Source organism: Triplophysa rosa, linkage group LG4 (assembly GCF_024868665.1).
Source record: "Triplophysa rosa linkage group LG4, Trosa_1v2, whole genome shotgun sequence".
NCBI lineage: Eukaryota > Metazoa > Chordata > Actinopteri > Cypriniformes > Nemacheilidae > Triplophysa > Triplophysa rosa.
Genome location: NC_079893.1, coordinates 14,255,704 through 14,279,384, shown reverse-complemented (window position 1 = coordinate 14,279,384; position 23,681 = coordinate 14,255,704). Strand labels below are relative to the sequence as shown.

General features: G+C 38.5%; 1 protein-coding gene across 1 annotated transcript in view; it reads left to right on the top strand.

Annotated features, from left to right (window-relative positions):
• The window catches only part of sh3gl2a (SH3 domain containing GRB2 like 2a, endophilin A1), a 34,025-nt gene extending 18,218 nt beyond the window's left edge, over positions 1 to 15,807 (top strand). The window contains exons 5-9 of the mRNA XM_057330746.1: positions 9,494 to 9,627; positions 10,236 to 10,394; positions 10,484 to 10,587; positions 13,849 to 13,967; positions 14,043 to 15,807. Coding sequence (XP_057186729.1) covers positions 9,494 to 9,627; positions 10,236 to 10,394; positions 10,484 to 10,587; positions 13,849 to 13,967; positions 14,043 to 14,239 — 713 coding nt within the window. The 3' untranslated portion in view covers positions 14,240 to 15,807. The remainder of the gene's footprint in view (positions 1 to 9,493; positions 9,628 to 10,235; positions 10,395 to 10,483; positions 10,588 to 13,848; positions 13,968 to 14,042) is intronic.
• Positions 15,808 to 23,681: the final 7,874 nt, after the last annotated feature.

Genomic DNA, 23,681 nt, shown 5'->3' with positions numbered 1-23,681 from the left:
ATAAAGGAACACTGTAGTATCTGGGAATTTTACTTTACTTTAGTAAATACTATTGTATACACTATAGCAGGGCTAGTCAAGCACCTGTTCATCATTTTAAATGAATCCTGAATGATTAGCTTGGCCAGGTGTGTTTGATTAGGTTTGGAAATAAACCCATCCAGGAACAGTTGAGAAAGCGAAAGGAAACTACGGGATGAGAGAAAGGGGAACAGAGTGGTTCTGAACAACGTGTTGGCATACAGTTCACACTACCAGCACCAACAACAACATCATGCTTTAATTGATTTAATATAATGTCTGTTGTTTGTTGCTATTGTGCCTCTCAACATGAATGAACAGGCAATTGTGTAAAAATGTAAGTTAATAATTCAGGATTCATTTAAAATTATGAACAGGTGCTTGACTAGCCCTGCTATAGCTTATACCATTATATTTACTAAAGTAAAGTGTAGTAAAACTTATTAACAGAGATGAATAAACATTATGTTTAGGCTTAACATTATGTTCTTACCACATAAATTTAGCAGGTTGTCCGTTTTTAGAAACAACAATCAAAATCTTCTTTAGTCACACTCACAAACATCAGGGTCCGTTCAGTTAAACGCACCAAATCGATCGAAAATCACTAAAATATGTTTACTCTCACATCTGTAAGGTATAAAGTAAAGAAAGAATATTAATAAACCGCTAAAGTAAAATCAGGCAGTGAGGTAAAAAGAAATGACCGTTAACGTTTAAATGATGAGAGCGCGCAGCTCTTTGCAGAACAAAGAAGGCGAGTGCGTGCTGGAGACGCGCAAGCACATATCAGACACGCGCACACAAAATAAATAGTTGTCATTGTGGTATCGAATTAAACTCCAGTTTAATAGCTGTCAGAAGTCAGATTAATAGCATTCGTCTTGACATTATAACAGATTTTACTATGATTATAAATTTTCCATACAATAACATAATAAACAGAAATGACCAGATTCATTAATCAAATGACCAGCATCCAGGTCATCTGAAGACGAGTACATCACGTCGCTACAACGTTCTCTATGGGATTAATTCACAACGTTATTTGAGGACGAGGCTGGGACGTTTCTGGAACGTAAGCAAAAATTCTAAGAAATGGAACGTTGCCAAGATATCCTCAGAACGTGGTCACAAAGTAATGTCACGGTGACCAAATGAAGACGAACTGGCGACGTTGTCAGGATGTACTGTGTTAGCTGGGAATCGACTCCAAGACAGGAGTCGACTCCGTAATCTTTAATGTTGTCATTGACTCAAATTGGTTAAATTGTCTTTGTGATTGGCGCAAAGCAATGAAAAACATTTAAAAAACAATCGTGTTTAATGTAAAAGTCATACCTCCACTCTCTCTCTCTCTGACTGTACACGTTTACATCCGATCCAAAACACTGCGGTAATCAGAGCATGAGCGACGCCTACTGGTACTCTCAAAAAAAGCTCACACAATATTTCCCGTTCATTCTTCACCGTCAATCCGATCACATTAAATTCTTATTGAAAAATTCTCCTATATTTCTTCTGTCCCTCTTCAAGCTTTTATTTCTCGAAACAACTGTTAATCAACTTTGTAAGTTGCTTTGAATGAAAGCGTCACGCTATGCTTAAATGTGAGTCTGTGCGCATAACTGGACACAAATCAAAATCAAGTTTGTGGAAACATATTATAATGCGTTTCATCCATCTTAAAAACGTAAAAAATCAGCAACAGCCAGGGAGTCACAAATCATATATTAAGTTCTTGTTGCTGGGTTATTATTATAGCATATTTGTTGGTTTTAAAATGACATGTTGATATTTTTAAATACTTTTTATTGTTAAATGGCCAACACAGAAAGGCAATGAGTTACATTAAGAAAAGAACACAAGGTAGGCTCAACGTCTTTTCTCCTTTTTAAAACATGTGTTGAATTTAGCCTAGGGTGAATATATAAATTCTTAATAGAAAATAAAAAAAATGTTTTGGGCTTGTTTTGCGCACATTTACGGAGCCTCAATTCAAAACAATGAAACGCGGTGTCTTTAATTACAAAACATTTTCATTTGTGTAACTGTAATGCTCCAAAATCGATGCAATATAAAAATAATAAAGGAAACGAAATGTCTTCGCTTTACCATAAGTCTATAGCTATGGTTAGACATGGGCCGTCATGTCCTTGCGCTGCGTGCGCTTGGAAAAACCACATTGGTTTAGCACCAGAAAGGAGTAACTGGTCTGACAGCACAAAAAAACTCTCTGTGATGGTGTTCGTTGCAAAAATTCTTGTGTATTTGCTAATGACTTTGGAATTTGGTTGCCAGCCCAAAGTTCCCAAACTTGTGAAGTTACATTCATTTATTTTATATTCATATTCCTGAGCCCGTTTTGAATGGCAGTAAATGGAGTCAAAGTGTCGATTCCATCGACTCCAAAAAACCCGGAACTAGGTTCACGAGAACGAGACGAGATGAGATTTTTAGACTTTTTTTAAAAGAAATCCTCAATGATGAAATTGTCTTTTATTCACCTTAACACAAAATGCAAAAAATGTTGGCATTATAAAATCAGCTTGTACTTTATGAAACACATTAAACTTCTATTTTAATTAATTATATCATGCAGTAATAAACAATATGTTAACACAGCAAAATGTTTGGTCACAAACTCAAATGACAACAAAAAATGACACAAAATGTATGCTTTGTTTTCTTAACAGGCATAGCTTTTAGTAAAGAGCTGTGGTTGTTTTCTCTATATGCTTTTGCATGGTGCCCGTGTTAGCAGAGGTGGCGCTCATTTCACACTGTCAATCCTCCTTCCTCCACTGACTGAACATAGCCTTCAGAGAAACAGTTAAAACTACATAAACACATCATGTTTTATGCTTACACTGCATATATGTAAGAGACAGATGATCCATTTTTTAAGAGGTTTGGCTGTGAGATATTTAAAAATAAAATTTTGAAATACATATACAGTATATTGGCAAAAATGTTTAAAAAATAAATAAATGTTTAAATAAAAGAATAATATACGTTTAAATATCAATTTTTTCATTATTTTTTGTTATTTTTAGAAAATTGATTTCTGTATTTATTTATTTATTTTCGCTTTTATACATTTCTTCCATTCAATTCAATTCAATTTTATTTATATAGCACTTTTCACAATGTGCATTGTTCCAAAGCAGCTTTACAGGAGCAAATTAGAAAAACACAGAAAGGTAAAACACAGCACAGTGCATGGTGTTTATAGACCAAGAAAGATTATTATAATAAATAATATCTAATAAATAAATGAATAAATAAATAAATGCAGTCTCCCGGTGAGCAAGCCAACACTGCACTGCTCTGCTGTGGCGAGGAACCCAAACTCAAATGATGAATAATGGAGAAAAAAAAACCTTGGGAGAAACCAGGCTCAGCCGGGAGGGCCAGATCTCCTCTGACGTGTCATAACTGCACTCAGTGACCCCGACCAAAGCCACCGAGCAACGTCCAAGAAGAACAGGGAGAGCCCACGAGCCGCGACCCAGGAAGCCCCACCCGCCGAAACCGTGCAGGTCCAACCCGGTCCCATTCCGTGATCAACAACAGACAACAGAGGAACAACCAGGGAAAAGTAGTAATGGCATAATTAACTTTATTCCTCTGTTGTCCGACATCGACCACAAAACAAGACCAACCAGACCAGACCCACACAGTCCCAACAAATGAAACGCCCCGAACCACAACCAACAAGCCCCCCCACTCCCTACAACACCCACCCAGCTACCTCCAATCAAAGTCACTGAGTGCAGCCATTACTTCAAACTGCTGTCATGTGATGTAAGTTTAGCATTAAATACCAAGTATTGTAAATTTAGCATTTATGTGACAGGTAGTCCGTCTTTGCTCTCGGTTGGGGATGGAATTGTCTGAGCTGGGCCGGCCAGATGGTCGCCTTTTTCTTGGGTGGTGATGGAATTGCCTTGGATGGAGCTGGATGGTCAGTCAGTCCGCAGGCTCTCGCAGGAGGATGGCACGGGATTTTCCGATGTAGCTGGCGTAATCTCTAGTTGTGGATGGGCATATGACGTTCATCTGGGCCTGGCGGAATCTCTCCCTACCTCGGGATGGGCATCCCGAGGCGAGGGCAGAAACAGAATGAGAATAATTAGCGTAGCTGCTGTTCATTAGCTATGTATTAGTGAATGCTTGGCTGAAAAGATGTGTCTTTAATCTAGATTTAAATTGGGAGAGTGTGTCTGACCCTCGAATAGTATCGGGGAGGCTATTCCAGAGTTTAGGTGCTACGTATGAGAAAGCTCTACCCCCTTTGGTGGATTTAGTTATTCTAGGTGTTATCAAAAGTCTGGAGTTTTGAGATCTTAGAGAGCGTGATGGGTTGTAGTGTGGTAGAAGCTCTGTTATGTAGGTAGGGGCTAAACCGTTTAAGGCTTTATAAGTAATTAAAAGAACTTTAAAGTCAATACGATACTTAATGGGTAACCAGTGAAGGGTTGATAACATTGGGGTTATGTGATCGTATTTTCTGGACCTGATTAGAACTCTGGCAGCTGCATTCTGAACTACCTGTAGTTTGTTTATTGATGCTGCAGGACAACTACTAAGCAGTGCATTACAGTAGTCAAGTCTTGCGGTCACAAATGCATGAATAAGCTTCTCTGCGTCAGCCACACATAAAATATTTCGCAATTTGGCAACATTTCTAAGGTGGAAGAAGGCTGTTTTTGTGACATTTGAGATGTGATTTTTAAATGACAGGTTGCTGTCTAATATAACGCCAAGGTCTTTAACTGTACTTGTTGGAGTAACAGTGCAGCCTTCAATTTGCAGGTCATAATCCGAAATATTCTGCTCACGTGTCTTGGATTTCATGGATTTATTTTTGTATTTTTTATTTTATTTTTAATTTTGGCAGGATTGGGCTTCCATAATTTCTGGGCACAGATCTGTGCTATGTTAGATTGATAAATGAGGTCCAGTATGTCCAAAGTTTGTCACCATGGTTAGTTAAGTACACCTGGGGCCTGAATAAGTAAGGTTCCACATTAAGGCAACTAACTTGTTTGTGCAATCTAACACATTTTTTCTTTTGTAACATAATGTGGATAATTTAAAAAAAAAAGTCGAATAGTCACACATGTGTCATGACAGAAACACAGAAACGGCCCAGAAATTTATTAAACACAGTCAATAAGTGCACAGTAGCGACCCGACCGCGAGCGTTCCAGCTCGCGGTGGTAAGAGGCAAGTGGCAGAACACAGCGGCGAGGGCGGAGGATAGGAACCCAGCGAGGAGATGGAGTCTTACGTGCTGGGGTACCTCACTCAGTCCAGGTACCGTGATGGAACCCCAGAAGAAGACTCCGGCGAGGACGAAGCTCTCCGATCCTCCAGAGAAAAGCTGGCCGCAGATGGCGGATGACGGATGGAACGCCCACGGGAGCTGCCAGGGACGAGAGAGTAACAGGCGAATGGTAAGAAGTTAACTGGACAAGACTAGACAGTGACTAAGGCAAGGCTAAGCGAGACAAAAACTTCGTCAGACGTGCCGCAGCAACGTCTGGGTCAGTCTGAACAGGCTAACAAGAGCAACGGTCAGACAAAGAACGAGAGACACTAGGGAAAGATAAAGGGAATAATAATGAGAGGAAATAGTGTCAGGTGCGGGGCAATTACGGTAATAAGGGCGCTAATCATAGTAAGTAAATGCAGGAGTGTGTGTGTGTAGTGGAAAATCACCAGTGCATGAGAGCCTACAGACACAGGGGGGAGGGAACAGTGACGCGGACACCGAGCACACGGTCCGCCCATAGCTAGCAGTGCCACGTGCTCGACACAGACCAAAACAAACTCCGTGCCAGAAAAAACACACCAAACTAAACCGGACCGTGACAGTACCCCCTCCCCCATCAGCGCCTCATGGTGCTACGGGGAAGGCTCACCTCGTTTCCGGTGGAACTCCACGATCAGAGACTGGTCCAGCACATCACCCGAGGGAACCCACAATCTCTCTTCTGCACCATAACCTTCCCAGTCCACTAAGTATTGAACGCCCCTGCCACGGCGACGGATGTCCAGGAGCTTCCTAACGGTGTATGCTGGGACGCCATCCACCAGCCGCGGGGGAGGGGGGGTGGGCCGAGAACTGGCTAAGTTAAGGGGGGAGGTGACTACGGGTTTAACCCTGGAGACATGAACCAGCGGGTGAACTCAACCAAGAGTAGGAGGAAGCTTGATTCGCACGGCCACCGGATTAACCACCTTGGTGGTTGATCTGGAACAGTCCAATGAACCTGGGTGCCAGCTTACGAGAAGGGACCCAGCGAGGCAGGTCCTTGGTAGAGAGCCCTACCTGTTGACCGCACACATAGGCAGGAGGAGTGATCAGGTGGCGGTCCGCCGCTGCCTTGGTCCTCAGAGTGGTTCGGGCCAAAACCTCTCTGGCCCTTGTCCAGGTCCGATGGCAACGCCGGACGAAGGCCAGAGCTGAGGGAACCGCAGCATCGAGTTCCTGAGAGGGAAATAGAGGAGGTTGGTAACCAAGAGAACATTCAAATGGCGACATATCTGTGGCTGAGACGGGAAGGGAGTTGTAAGCATATTCCACCCAAGAGAGTTGTTGGCTCCAGGAGCAAGGGTTGTGAGACGTCAGACAGCGGAGTCTCTTACAGAGTTCCTGGTTAGCTCGCTCACATTGCCCGTTGGTCTGAGGGTGGAAACCTGACGACAGACTCGCGGAGGCCCCGATCTGACGACAGAACTCTTTCCAAAACCGGGAAGTGAACTGTGGACCCCTATCGGAAACGACGTCCACCAGAAGACCATGTAAGCGGAAGACGTCGTCCACCATCAGTTGAGCCAATTCCCGGACAGAATTGGGAGCTTAGGGAGAGGTATGAAATGGACCGCCTTGGAAAATCGGTCCACCACCAAGAGGATAACAGTGTGACCCCTAGACAAGGGAAGGCCAGTGACGAAGTCCAGAGCGATGTGAGACCAAGGATGGGAGGGAACGGGGAGAGGGCGAAGCAGACCTGCGGGTGGGCGGTGGGCGGTCTTGCTTTGAGCAAAGACCAGGCAAGCCAACACGAACTGTCTGACGTCATCGGAAGCCGACAGCCACCAAAACCGCTGGCACACGGAGGCCAGGGTTCCCTTGACCCCTGGATGGCCGACCAACCTGGACGAATGGCCCCATTGGAGGACCTCCAAACGTAAGGGAGCGGGGACGAACAACCGACCCGCCGGACACCCTTCCGGCACTTGCACCTCCTCCACTCGTCGTTAGATTCCCCAAGCCAGAACCCCGACAACTCTCTCCTCAGGAAGGATGGGGTCGGAGGAGCTCTCGTTGTTTGGGTCCTCGAACAGACGAGAGAGGGCGTCAGGTTTGACGTTCTTAGACCCAGGCCGGTACGACAAGGTGAAGTTGAAGCGGCCAAAGAACAGTGCCCAGCGAGCCTGCCGCGAGTTTAACCTTTTGGCCGAACGGACGTATTCGAGGTTCTTGTGGCCCCCTCCAACCAATGGCGCCACTCTCCCAAGGCTAGGCGCACCGCCAGCAGCTCTCTGTTACCGTAGCTAGCGGTGCCACGTGCTCGACACAGACCAAAACAAACTCCGTGCCAGAAAAAACACACTAAACTAAACCGGACCGTGACCGTGTTTGTGTGTGGTTATTAATGTAATGAATAATAAATAATTTATTGAATGCTCAGTTATGACAATTCTGAATCTGTTTTAAAATCATTTTCTCTATTTAAACACTAATATTGTGTTATTATAAATATGTTAAGCCATCATACTACAGATTTGCTATGTTCTGTTAGGATTTTGTATTCACATGCTTGGGACTGCTTATAATCTTAGATGTTTAGATTTGCACCAAAACATTCTAGTTTTCATGGCCATTTTCCCACTTCTTTCTGATCTCTGGAATTAAGCGGGCCATTTTTGTCTAAGATGTAAATGCCCTCATTACATGTGAAATGAGAGAGCTGCACTTTTCATAACCATGCAGGTATGAGGTTGAGTGCTGTATATTTCAAGTGCGTTATTCATTCATAATGACCACACAATGTAATGCAGGCTTTGCAATGTGAAGTTTACAAAACAATCCAAGCTTTAAAACAAATGTTCAGGGCTCTTGAAACTGCTATTCACAATCAGGTTTGACAAGGTTTGTTTAAAGAGTATATATTTTGTGATTTTTAGGTCCTACTTTGGTTTACAACAAACATACACGGTGTAAAAACACTTGAATTTTCTAATAATAGGCAGTTATTATTACCTTACTTCTTGACTGACTCTCAAATGATTCGTTTGGCGATTCATCTGTCTAATCCCCTCCTTTCTGTCAGCCTACTCTGATCTGATTGGTCATATGGTCTAGTCTGCTGTGATTGGTCTACCACATGCAGTGTTGCAAATGGAACATAGGCGGGCATTACACGGAGTGACCCGACCCGATTATGAAATTAGAATGACAGACGACTCGTTCGCGTTATTCAGAGTCGACTCCTTTTTTCCCAAGCCAATAACTTTGTTATTTGTTCACTTTCGGCTTTACAACCCGGCAGACTGCTTTCATTCACACACAGCATGAAATGTAATTTTAAGGACATTGTAATATTTACTATTTAAAAGGGTCATGTAGTAATTTGGTCCATTTTTATAGTAGTGTTTTTGCAATCTGAAAAACATATATAAGAAATACACGACTGTATATAATTTAGCTGGTCTGTGTTCTTTAAGACATCAGTGTAAATGCTCACTGTTATGATCAGCAAACAACCTTTGTTTTCAAGTTTTTATCTACTTGCATAAAAATCAAGAGGAATAGGTGTAAGACTGTGACCTAAACCAAGACCCAATCCACATTTGTGGATAACCACAAGATCAGGGCTCAAACTCTGATGGCACAGAAAGAGATGCAACTGCTTTGTTTTTTTCTCTCTATGCAAATACCCTATGTTAATTTTCTACCTTGCAAATTTCTGAACAATACTTCTCAACGTTAGAAAAAGTCCTGGAAAAGTTAGAAAAAAAGAGTATTAAAAGAATAGTTAACCCAAAAATGAATTTTAACTCATAATTTAGTCATGCCACACTCTGTACACACTTTTGAAGGAAAAAAGTTCCTTCAAAAGGTTCTTCGATGCCATAGAAGAACTTTTTGGTTCCATAAGGAAGTGCCTTTAAGAGTGCCCCCTAGGTGTATTGGTGTATATATCATTGTCCTTTCTAGCTTTGTAATGCCATTAAAGTTAGACTTTGAACATAAATATATGAGAAAACTTCACGCATAATAGCGGCACGCCATCTCCGCATATCTTGATGTCAAATCCCTCATTGGTTCTCGCGTGTTTCAGAACTGATATGCGACCTGTCAGTTCACTGGCATCTACATTGCGAGCTCACTGTTGAGCAGTCTTGCACTTTATAACAGATATACAGTAGCAGGTATTGTACTTTTGTGTTTCAGGTCTGGCTCTGATCGAAGTTGGAGAAGCCATGCGAGAGCTAGGTGAAGTTAAAGATGCTCTAGACATGGAGGTTAAGCAGAACTTTGTTGATCCTTTGCAGAATATGCATGACAAAGACTTAAAGGAGATACAGGTAAGATAAAACAAATTCATTTTCCTTTGATTTATAATATTTCATGGTAAAGTTTCAAATAATCAACACCATAACATTAGATTAAATTTTAGATTAAACTTTAGTTTAGTTGAAAAAAGTTATCAGGTATTGTTTGCTTTTTTATCTCATTATGAACTCTTAATGAAAGAATCTATTACATTTGGAAATCTTCCTGTTGTTCTCCAATATTAATGATTTAATACAAAAATGAGGATGTTACAGGTTTTGTTTAAGAATCTTAATAGCAATAGTTCTTCTGTCAACACTGTAATTATAATTCAAAAAGGTTGTGCAGATATTTTCTTTTTGAAACATATTTTTTATATTTCATTTAATGCCGATGATTTGCTTTTGTCATTACTTTTGGGCAATATATACAGCCTCTAAAAAAATCTGTCAGGTTTAAAGATGCCTGTGAATATTATGTTGCAGTTGCCGTAATACAATATAATTAATAATCATTTATAAAACTAATTAATGACAATTATTCATAACATGCTTAGTGGTCTTTGGCTAAATTGTTATTGTTTGAGGGAGTAAAAGCTTGGAACCATCAATTTGATTGATAATTTGATTGATTTTCGCAGCATCACCTGAAGAAGCTGGAAGGACGACGATTGGACTTTGACTATAAGAAGAAAAGGCAAGGCAAAGTGACAGAAGATGAGATCAAACAGGCACTGGAGAAGTTTGATGAGTCAAAGGAAATTGCTGAACAAAGCATGTTCAACCTTCTAGAAAGTGATGTAAGAAGCCCATTATATGCTTGTCCTTCATTAATCTAGCTAATACGCTAAACTTCTATGATTATTCACAATCAATTGTGTTTCAACAGATCGAGCAGGTCAGCCAGCTTTCTGCTCTGGTCCAAGCTCAGGTGAACTACCACAGACAGGCTGCAGAGATCCTTCAGCAGCTATCCAGCAAGATAGAGGACAGGTTTGTGTTCTAGGTTCTAAATTTGAGGGCATGTTTTTCAAAAGTCAATTCACTCTTGAGCTATCAGACTGTTTATATACAGTGAGGAAATATTTATTTGATCCCCTGCTGATTTTGTAAGTTTGCCTGCTTACAAAGAAATGAAGGGTCTATAATTTTTATGATAGGTTTATTTTAACTGATAGAGACAAAATATTCCAAAAATTCAGGGGAAATTTTTTTATATAAAGGTTATACCGAAGTGGAGACCGTGCTTTCTCTGTGAAAACCTCTGCTCTATGGAATGCGCTACCCGTATCACTGAAGGTATCCCCAAGTCTGGACACTTTTAAAAAGAATTTAAAGACCTACCTATTTTCGAAGGCTTTTGGTGTTTGACTGTGTCCAAACCTTTGGGCTATTTTTAGTATTGGTTTTATTGATTTTTTTAGCATGGTGGTATGTTGTTGATTTACATTGTTTTACAATGTTGTCATTTACATTGTTGATTTACACTCACCTAAAGGATTATTAGGAACACCATACTAATACGGTGTTTGACCCCCTTTCGCCTTCAGAACTGCCTTAATTCTACGTGGCATTGATTCAACAAGGTGCTGAAAGCATTCTTTAGAAATGTTGGCCCATATTGATAGGATAGCATCTTGCAGTTGATGGAGATTTGTGGGATGCACATCCAGGGCACGAAGCTCCCGTTCCACCACATCCCAAAGATGTTCTATCGGGTTGAGATCTGGTGACTGTGGGGGCCATTCTAGTACAGTGAACTCATTGTCATGTTCAAGAAACCAATTTGAAATGATTCGAGCTTTGTGACATGGTGCATTATCCTGCTGGAAGTAGCCATTAGAGGATGGGTACATGGTGGTCATAAAGGGATGGACATGGTCAGAAACAATGCTCAGGTAGGCCGTGGCATTTAAACGATGCCCAATTGGCACTAAGGGGCCTAAAGTGTGCCAAGAAAACATCCCCCACACCATTACACCACCACCACCAGCCTGCACAGTGGTAACAAGGCATGATGGATCCATGTTCTCATTCTGTTTACGCCAAATTCTGACTCTACCATTTGAATGTCTCAACAGAAATCGAGACTCATCAGACCAGGCAACATTTTTCCAGTCTTCAACTGTCCAATTTTGGTGAGCTCGTGCAAATTGTAGCCTCTTTTTCCTATTTGTAGTGGAGATGAGTGGTACCCGGTGGGGTCTTCTGCTGTTGTAGCCCATCTGCCTCAAGGTTGTGCGTGTTGTGGCTTCACAAATGCTTTGCTGCATACCTCGGTTGTAACGAGTGGTTATTTCAGTCAAAGTTGCTCTTCTATCAGCTTGAATCAGTCGGCCCATTCTCCTCTGACCTCTAGCATCAACAAGGCATTTTCGCCCACAGGACTGCCGCATACTGGATGTTTTTCCCTTTTCACACCATTCTTTGTAAACCCTAGAAATGGTTGTGCGTGAAAATCCCAGTAACTGAGCAGATTGTGAAATACTCAGACCGGCCCGTCTGGCACCAACAACCATGCCACGCTCAAAATTGCTTAAATCACCTTTCTTTCCCATTCTGACATTCAGTTTGGAGTTCAGGAGATTGTCTTGACCAGGACCACACCCCTAAATGCATTGAAGCAACTGCCATGTGATTGGTTGATTAGATAATTGCATTAATGAGAAATTGAACAGGTGTTCCTAATAATCCTTTAGGTGAGTGTACATTTTTCTATTGCTGTACAGCACTTTGGTCCATTATAGTTCCATTATAATGCTCTATAAATAAACTTTGACTTGACTTGATAAATTGATTTGCATTTCAGTCAGTGAAATAAGTATTTGATCCCCAGGCAAAACATAACTTTGTACTTGGTGGAGAAACCCTTGTTGGCAAGCACAGAGGTAAGACATTTCTGATATCAGGATACATTTAGTCCACTCCTCTTTTGGAGGTTTCTTGGCTGTCGCTCAGCAAATTGGAGTTTTAGCCTCCTTCACAGATTTTCTATAGGACTAGGGTCTAGAGACTGGCTAGGACATTTAATGTGCTTCTCCTTAAGCCACTCTTTGGTTGTCTTGGCAATATGTTTTGGGTCTTTGTCATGTTAAAGGCACATCCACGACCCATCTTCAGTGATCTAGTTAAGGGGAGGAGGTTCTCATCCAAGATTTTAGGGTACATGGGCCGTCCCTCAGCCCCTCAATGCGGTGAAGTCATCCTGTACCCGTAGCAGAGATAAAGCCCTAAAGCATAATGTTTCCAACACTGTGCTTCTCTGTAGGGATGGTGTTCTTGGGGTCATAGTCAGCATTTCTCTCCTTCCAAAAACAGGAGTCAATTTTGGTCTCACAGCACTTTCTCCAAACCTTTTCTGAATCATTTTGATGTTCATTGTCAAACTTCAGACGAGCCAGATGGGTCTTCTTGGGCAGGAGGACCTTGCGGGTGCTTCAGGATTTCAATCTATTGTGGCATAGCGTGTTACCAATGGTTGGCTTGCTAACTGTGGTCCCAACTGTCTTGAAATCATTAACAAGGTTCTTCTGTGTAGTTCTGGGCTGATCTTTAACCTTTCTCATGATCATCTTTACTCCATTGGGGAAATCTTGCAGGGAGCTCCAGACCAAGGGCAATTGATAGTTATTTTGTATTTCTTCTATTTCCAAATAATCACACCAAGCATGTGTAATGTCTCTTTCTCACCAAGCTTCTGTCTGTAGCCTATTCAAGTTTTGTGCAGGTCTACAATCTTGTCCCTGACATCCTTTGAAACCTATTTGGTCTGGACCATGGTGGTGGAGAGGTTGAAATGGAAGATACAGGTTCTGTTGGCAGGCATCTTTTATATAAATAACAAGCTGACTTAGTAGTACTTTCTTAAAGTGACAGGACTAATCTGTGGTCCATATAGGCACATAACCAATCTGTGGAGCCACAATTATTTCTGGTTGGTAGGGGATACAATACTTATTTCACTGACTGAAATGCAAATCAATTTATAACCTTTATATAATTTTTCCCCCTGATTTTTTGGTTGATATTCTGTTTCTATCAGTTAAAATAAACTTACCATAAAAATTATACACTCTTCATTACTTTGTAAGCATGCAAACTTACAAAATCAGCAGGGGATCAAATAATTATTTCCCTCACTGTAGATATTAACTCTTAATATTTTTATGAATTGTCATGTTTTCATTTCTATTAAGAAAGAACTGAGTTACTTTGAGTGTTTTACACGTCCTTGTCTCTCTTATCAAACTTAAGAATAAGAGACACGTCCTCTAAACCAAGAAGAGAATATGTTCCCAAACCTCGCACATCCGTGGATTTCAGTGAGAATCATAATGGCAATTTTGGCCACAGTGGCCCCTCCAGGTCACCAGGTAGATTATTAATATAAATAAATCTATAAAGCATCTCTTGTTCTTTGCTACATTCTCGTTTCTTTCCTCTTTCAGCTCCAATGGACCAACCTTGCTGTCGGGCACTTTATGATTTTGACCCTGAAAATGAGGGTGAGCTGGGCTTCAAAGAAGGAGACATCATCACCTTAACCAGCAAGATCGATGAAAACTGGTATGAAGGGATGGTCAACGGGCAGTCTGGCTTCTTCCCCGTCAACTATGTGGATGTCCTGGTAACCTTACCCCACTAAGTCCTATGCATGTACCCTAATCTTTACCTGACCAATCAATTCACTTCTTCTATAAGAGAAGAAAACAACCAAAACAAACAGCACAGAAAGATCCATTGTGGTTTATGCGCATAAGAAATGAAGACATTGGGAATTGTTTTTCCTTAGATATTATTCCTGGTTGGAATGAAATGCTACCATTTTATTGTATTATTTATTTATTTTCGTATTATTAGATAAATATTTATGGTTGATCAGATCTCTGCATTGCCTGCTAAGCGTCTCCTGTATGTTGTTGGTTTTATGTTTGCCTGTTTTCAATAGCAACAACAAACCTTGAACTGCTTTTTTAACCTACTCCTAACCCGTTAAAAAAAAAAATGTCAGCAATAATTTATGAACACTCAAGAGTCAACGTCTTTCAATATTACGTTGTTTGTATAATGGATTTATTCAAACACCATTTGAAAGGAGTATTAAACAAAATAAAATGTGTTTTCCTTGCAATTGTAAAAATTGCATGGACTCAAATAATCAGAACATATTTGGTTTCACCTCTTTCCTGTTCCAAATGGTTGACCATAGTGTGATATGTTCTACAGTTTGTTTACTGTCTGAATAAAAAATTACTGTACAAATAGAGTAACATTTAGTAAGTAAATCACTTTCTTATTGTGTCACATACCTGTCGTCTAATAATCTCTTATGGTCCATGGATCCTATGGCTTTACATATCACATTCCATAGATTACCAATGTCATGAAACAAATAGTTTCATGTTTGATGTTTGTGTGTGCGTGTTTGTATGTGTATGACTATAAATATGCCTATGATTGCGTGTGATACCCATCATTTGAATCCATGAAACTGTGCATAATTCTTTCATATATTTTTATTGTGAAGTGTGTAATTTCTGAGCCACAGGCAACAACAATTGGAATTGTAAGACTAGGGCTTTAAATACATGTTTTCCCAACACTTTTTGCGCATTCCAAATGCTGCCAGTTTTTTGGAAAGATGCACACTCCCTAACCAACTCACACCGTTGGTGGAGCCACGTCGGTAGGGGACAGATTTGAAAATGCCTCGTATGTTTACAGTCTTTGGAAAAATTCAACCAACAAATTGAAAAATATATTTTATCATAGAAAAATTGCACACATCACCTTTATTCATCTCTGCCTGTAGTTTTGACAGTAAAAGTGTATATACCTGCTTTGAAAGAGGTATTTTGTTAATACACTAGTTAGTACGGTATTAATACTAAATGTAAGACCCTTTTTTGTTGACTATCAGGATTATAACAGAAATTATTTCTTTCCAGTGTTATCCTCAATGAGGTCTGTACAGCCTTTTTTGTGTTTTTTTTCCACTGTGTATAGTCTTGTAACTGTAGTACCATGTGTTACATTTGGATCAGTGTTAAAGCTAAATATAAAACAGACACTCAATATTTATTATTTACTGGAGGAGAATTTAGGCATAGTACATACTCTTTCGCATGAATTTTGAATGACACATCTGAATAACAGGGTTGTACTGATGAAAGAAAAATATGTAACCACAATAAATGCAAGAGATTAATGGTGCACACAGTGTATGTGTATTTTGTTTGACAGCCAGTAGGTGATGCTACTTCAACGTGACTGAACAACATTGTTTAGTCTAAAATGAAAAATGAGGTAATTTTTAAAATTTAAACCAAACTCTGCACTAGTTTTAACATTTGTCTAGACTAAAATATCTGGTAACACTTTACTTAAAGCATATATGTATAATGAATTATACAAGTAGTTTTAATGTATTATTTATGCCTTTAAATGCACCTTATAATGCATTGTAATATCTTATGCACAAGTGTAACTACAGTTAATGCATTATAATACTCATCATTTCATTGTTACACTTTGCATTTTTAATTTGGTTATAACAATTATAATGCATCATACCCTTTAATAACCCTTTATAATGCATTATACATAAAGGCTTTAAGTAAGGTGTTACCAAATATCTTAAATATATATAAAAGATTTTAAGTATTTATCCATGTCAGCTGAAAGTCAGAAATGCGTTTTCCCGCTGTTTGCTCAGTTTGTATTGTTTTTATTTCTGAATAATTCATTTAAAATCATGCTTTTTTTCTTTTTCGTTGTTTTATTCATTTTGTTCATTTTTTATTTTAGTGACATGAAACATGAAATCCATAAACTTACTTAACCAATAATGTTAAATAAATGTCCTTTATATTTGAAAATGAATATCTTAATTCTCAGAAAGGATCATGCAGACCAGATAAAATCTTTGTCCATCCTTTATGAAAATTAACCATGGCTGACCTGTTTTGTTTTATTTATAGTAAAACCCTAGTAGCCACAAATTAACCATGGGTTTATTACAGTAACCATAATAATTTAACCATGATATGTGTGTTATGATATGTGGATTTCAAAATCCATAGTTCATCTCTCAAAAGTAAATATTTATGTCAAGAAAATGCGCCGTGAATATTCACAGACAAGACATTCAAAATGTTTGGACATAATGTCAGTTCAACAGTAGAAAGTTTTGCATTACTGTATGTGGGATATTGGTTGCAAGAAATTCATGTTTGTCTTTGCAGGCGTCATTTAACAAATTACAATATCATTGAAATACAGAAAAGAATATACAATGAACAAATCCCAAGATGTTTTGAGGATAAGACTATTCAACAAATAATCAGTTTAATTTATTTTGATCATGACATAAGCAGTTGTTAATGTAAGAAACAGCAGATAATTGCTCATAATTTCATAAATTCACCAATGCATTAGTCATTTGTTCAAAAGAATAAGAAACTATGTTTGTGTGATGTGCACAAGATGATGTGGAGGTTGAACAAGTAGTAAAATTTCAACTGTGTTCTGAGATATCGATATTTTTTTCTATTCTATTATTCTATTCTATTATCGCTGCCGTTTTAATGATTTGGAAGCAGAAACATCCACAGTTTACCTACACATGGAGGTTCATGTCTCTGTAATGTGCTTACACTATTAAAACAGTACATATCTTCAATTATGACAATATGAATAGATCTTTATCATAATTCAATATGCTATTAATATTTAATAACAAGGTGGGGAGGGGTAGTGAAGCTTTCAGCTGCATCTTACCCACCGATACTCTCCACCTCCACTCGAGTGTGGCCCACCCAGACACTGGCACGCCAGGGATGTGTCACTCCAACTGTACTTACAGTCAGCGAGGCATGTCACATCCACCCAGTGCATGCTCCACCCCACTGCTTCATGTACACAAGCCAACCAGAAAGCGCTCTCACATGGCCACAGTGTAAACATAAGACCTGTTCCCATACTCACTGCGTGTCGGCAAACACACCTAACAGTGTGCATTGCATATAGTGTGACGGAAAGTACATATTTATTTACTTATTTGTATTATTTGTACTGTATTTCAACTCTGTGTCCATTTTAAATTGGTCTTTACTTGCCCTAACCCAAGTGTGTCTATATGTGTATTAAAATAGATCAATGTAGCATTTCGTTTAAACAAGCACATTTCATCTTCATTATGTCTTAATATATTAGATAAAAATGAACCCTCATTGTCTTTTAAACATGAAAATCAAGTTTGTGTTTGTGAAAATTAAATTCTGGATTATTCTATAATTTAAATAATCGCTTGTTCGCGAAATAAAGCACTTTTTGTGCCAAGCCACACTAACTTTTTACAACGAAAAATCTGAAAATATTCCTGTAATAGCATTACTAAAGTCTAACAATGTAGGAAAATATTATGGATTATACAAGATTCTCTAAAATATGCATTCTCTGTAACATAAATTCTCTTTATTTACATTATGTTCAGCATTCTTTGAATGAGCCTGCATAATTTTATAAATAATCACGAATAACTGAGCTTGATCAGTGCATTCTTGAAACTCTACCCTATCCTTACATTACAAAACAAGAACATTCTTTTTTTTTAAGTTGCAGGTTACGTAACAGGATTGACCCAATGCACACTGATAAATACTACAAATACTATATTATCAATATAATAAACAATCTCACCCTAAATAAATATGGACCTTATATAGTCGGGTTGAGTTTGGTTGCACTAAGCATTAGTGATAAGGAATTCCATAGGCATCTAATAACTCCAGTGTTAATAATACATACTGTCTTGTTCAAAAAATAACTATGCGTTTTCTGTGTTTCATGGGTGTCATGGACATATCTGCATATTAGCCACCCGCTCATGTCCATTTAGTGATGTAGGTCATCACATCCCATCTCCACTTATTGCCTTAAATATGACATGCCAACAACATGTAATAAGTCAATCTTGGGGGATGTGTCTGTGCTTATGTTCTTACATGTTCACTTGCTGGTGTTCTCACATACTTTCCCTTTTGAGCGGCAAGCTGAGCTCTCATCACCAAGCAGAGGCTGATAATTCCTTGTCTTTCAGCTCCCCTCAAAAGAACTTGTGATTGGAGATGACAAATGAGGCGGTAAGACAGGTCAGACTGCAACAAACTCAGGTGTGCTAACATGACTGTTAGTGTGTTAATGCATGAATGCAAGAGACAGGGCCCATCTAACAATGGTCTAACTTAAGTCTCCTGTGAACTATCTTCTAAAAATTCATCTTTACAATATCAATGACATACAAGCAGAGAGAACACCGATTGTATAATATGTGTGTAGGGTGCAAAGTCTTTTTTACAAAAAAAAGAGAACATGCAATTGAATTGTACTGTAAGATAATGTAGATACAACAGAGAATGAATCATCTAAAGTGTGTAACTAAAACCTATTATTACTGATGTAATAAGAGATTTACAGACAACAAAAGCAATGCCAGATTGGAGGCAAGGTGAAATAGAAAATGAAAAGGTGGTAGTAGGAATGTGTGTGTGTGTGGGTGGAAGATAAAGGAATCTTGCTGAATATTGTGTCTGACGAAGTGTTCCTGTCTGCACGAATACAAGCTCTAAAAGTGAGCCTGGAGCCTATTTAAGATCTAACGTCCAAACCTGGGTCATGTCTCAAGTCAATGAGGATTTGTGCAGGAATTTTGATGAGGGGCAGGATAGCAAGACAGCAAAAGTGGACAGATTCTATCCTTGATATGTCATAAATTGATGTATTTATATACATACATACATTTTCAAACGTAAAATAGATGTGAAAAATTGTGTTATAATAGATTTCACTAATGAAATAAATAAAATTTATGAAACTGTGTATAACACATTTCTGGTCTGAGAGTAAAAGATTGCTCTGTCAATCATATGGAATAACTTCCATGTTGTGTTTGTAATCAATGTAAAGATGAACAATTATAAACATTTGACAGTAGTGTAATTACAGCATCTGTATTTGTGCATTTGACTTGTGTTTACATTCAATACAGACACAACATATAAGCCATTTCATGTGATTGACAGAAATACAGTGGGGAGATGAGTGACAGCTGGACACATATTTGGGTGCAGGTTCAGAAAAAAACAAAGCAGCCGTTCACCCTCAGTGTCAGCTAAAGAAGCAGGCACACACCATGCAAAACAGCTCAGTGAGAGCACCATTTGTTGTGCAAATATACTAGTATATGCAAATGAAGCCACACACACACATTCACATATACTTTCGACATGACATGGGACAGCCACAAAAAAGCATGACAAGAACAAATAAAAAAATTGAGCGACAATTATTGATGTGTTTACTGAAATGACACAGACTAGGGTATTTTTCCACAGTTGAACAGAAACGCTTGTGATGTGATGAGACTATAATTCAATGTTAATACATATGCATTTGGCATACGTTTTTATCCAAAGTGGCTCAATATGCATTTAATGTATATATTTTACATGTATATGTGTTCCCTGGAATCAAACCCATGACATTTGGTACGCTAATGCGTTACTTTACAAACTGAGCAAACAGGAATACATGTATGTCTATGTTTTTATATGTATATATTTTCTGTTTATTGTTGTTATATATCATGTATATATATTGCATAATATCTATGTTATGTAAAGTTGGAAATGTGAAAAAGTGATTAAATGGACATTTTTCCATTTAATGGAAAAATGAAGTGGAAATTATGTGGCATGGATTGGAAATACTAATGCATTACATGTATGGATTTTTAGATTTAAATATGATTTTCCATAGCAAAAATCTACAAAAGGAACTTCAATTTTTAGTTAGAACAATAAAGATCTAAACAGTCAAAGTGAGGTGTCTACAATATGAGACTGTTGCAAAAGAGTCAAATTATGCACCCAGAATGCACCTGCTATAGTGTAACCCAAGGCGATGGGAGTTGTTTATTGATAGGGATTAGTCTGATTGTCAAGGTGCTTCCCTGTCCAGGGTGAGCCTGTCTCTCTAGAACAATATCTCACCTTTTCACCCTTTGAACCAAGTGTCGATGCACCAATCAGGTGTGAATCGTTGGTGCATATTCATTGAAAAGTGTGTGTTATTGCTTGTTCCTGCAAATGCTTAGCATTATCTCCAAGGTTTCGTTTTCATATAAGTATAAAAATATATTGTATGCATTTGAGAGAAGGTTTAACTAGTGTTTCAAGAGCAGGAAATTAGTGCATCATGGCATCATAATCAGACTACTGCCAGTAATAATAGGCTAAATCCATCCCACAAAGTAAAGAAAATCATGTGTGCGAGAACTTGAATACTTGTGCACAAGATGTGGCTTGTGTTGGCTCTCTGCCTTAAGAACAGATAATCCAGTAGTGTCAGTGATTGAAGAGATACAAATCCTGCAGTAACAGACATGCAGGTGGCACTGGAAAAGAACTGCATACCATGCAATTTTTTTCTCTTTGTCTTTGTTAGGCATCCCCAAATGCCAACCATCTACTAACTAATCTACTAAATTATATAGATAGATAGATAGATAGATAGATAGATAGATAGATAGATAGATAGATAGATAGATAGATAGATAGATAGATAGATAGATAGATAGATAGATAGATAGATAGATAGATAGATAGATAGATAGATAGATAGATAGATAGATAGATAGATAGATAGATAGATTTATTAACCACTTGTCAATTACAGTTCTGGTGATCTGCATTCCTCTGTGGCATTTTATTTGTTAAGCTCAAGATGTTTTATTAAGATTTTGAATTCATGTTTGTTATATTAAAAGGTTCAACATGTTAACACAGCCAAAATCCTGACAACACTTAACTAAATCTGCAGAAGCTGAAAGATTAAACAATGAATGACATTTGTGAATGTTGGGTGTTCAAACCACTAGACATTAGAAACTTGTTTAACAAAGAGCATACATACACAAATCTGGTTTCAAACAGTTCATCACAACTTTGCCATTTGAAGCAATAGATAAATAAACAACAACTGAAAACACACCACATATATCTCATTAAGGGCAACTTTATTTTATCATCATGTCCCAATGAGGTGTGGTCACATCTGTCCTCCCAGACAACCAGTTTCTTTAATGAGAGAAAACATTCCATGGAGAACACTCAACCTTCACACTCACAATACGATGGGATTGAGCAACCCATTCAGAGGCAGGCAGGGGGAAAGAGAATGAGCTTTTGAGCCAACAGAAGTCGAGAGTTGCACTTTGGTGGCCAATATTTCCCTGCACGCTCTCAGACACAAAGTCAGATATGATACACTAATAATGTTTTGAGGCTATGCCTTCATTAGTTCAGCCCAGATACAATAAGAAGTGCTAAAAAAAGATTACATAAACTAACTTGAAACTGTCAATAAAAATAGAAGCATTTTTTTTCCGATTGGTTGGCTAAGAAAAGTTGTACAGTCCCCAAAACTAAACTGAAGAGTGACATAAATCCAGTTTGAGGTGTTTCAAAAGAAAAGTGCTTCCTTTTATTTGAAAATAGATTGCACATTGTTTGATTTGTATTTTTATAATGTTATGAAGACACAGCCCAGATCCCTAGAGCAGGCACACAGCCTTCTATTTCAGACAAATGTATACTTTGAATCAGTGCTGATTGGCCGTGTCAATACAAACAGGTGGCTGCCCTGTGGAGGGGCATAAAGAATGAACGTTAGCCGACAGAGGCAGCATTCTGCTTCAGTTATGTAAACTGGCCAGGCCTGAGAGCAAGTCAACCGGCACTTGGAGTTTGCATTGCCATTGACAGAGTTTGAGTCCAATGCAAAAAGCAAACATGCACCAGATACACACAAACAAACACGCATGCAACCATGAACACACCAACGCACAATACACAAATGAAAAAATCCTCAAATAAATAACAGGAGTTTACACACTGAGAAACACTTAGATGAGAAACATCTGTACAAGCTGTTTAATACTTATATATACAGTATATGTGTGTAAGAATTATACGACATATGTCATATATATATGTATATATGTCAGGTTTAATTTGTTTAGTAAGGGATAATGTACAGGCAGTCGGTTGTTATCGCAGAAATAAGCCCCGGCAGTGTGATCAGGACCCTGACGCGAAGGGTCACTGAAGGGGCTTATTTCACGATAACAGCCGGCTGCTTGTACATAATCCCGCTTATTACATGGCTACTTGCCACGTGAGAAAAAAAATGGACATGAAATGTGAATTTGAAATATTTTATTAGCTCATTTTTACCGAATGCAGACCTTCCGCGAGGAAAAGCCATTTACTTTCGGTTTTAAGGTAAGAAACAACCTTCAAATGTTACGAACAGGCAATTTGGTTTAAAATATATGTTTTTAAAATACATATTTATGTTTAATTAGTAAAAAAAAACGGTCAAAATGATTTGCTCCATCCGGGTTACCGTGTGTTATACATTTTGAGCGGTTGTTATCTGGAAATAACGAACCTGCAAATGTTGTGACTGGCCAATCAGAATCAAGCATTCCAACGAGCCGTGTAATAAGATGTCATATGTCACTCCAGATCAGGTAATCCATTTCATAAAATCCAATAGACCATGTAAATGGAAGACATTTGTTTATAAAACTTTCTTGGAGACCCATTTTAGAATCATAACTACCCCACATAAGTATCTAAACAATTACAACAACTCCAGATTCTGGTCCATTTACTAGTTCGCTATTACATATTCATATGGACACTAATGGAAGCTATACACTGTTTTATACCGAACACATGTGAGGTTAATCATGTTTATTATTCCAGAAATACAAGACCAACCCAAGACAAACAAACTGTCATCAGCAGTAATGGGTTATTTAGAGAGTCAACAGATATGCACAAAGGCCAAACACTTGGAATAACAAGTCAAATTAGATGGAATAATTGCAAAATAATAATAGCAATGATGCTGTAATTAAAAAAGGAAATCAAATATACAGAATACATACAGGTGTAATGGTGAGTTTAAAACAAATAAAGAGGAAACGTGTTGTGTCTTTTTATACAACACCTATTTAA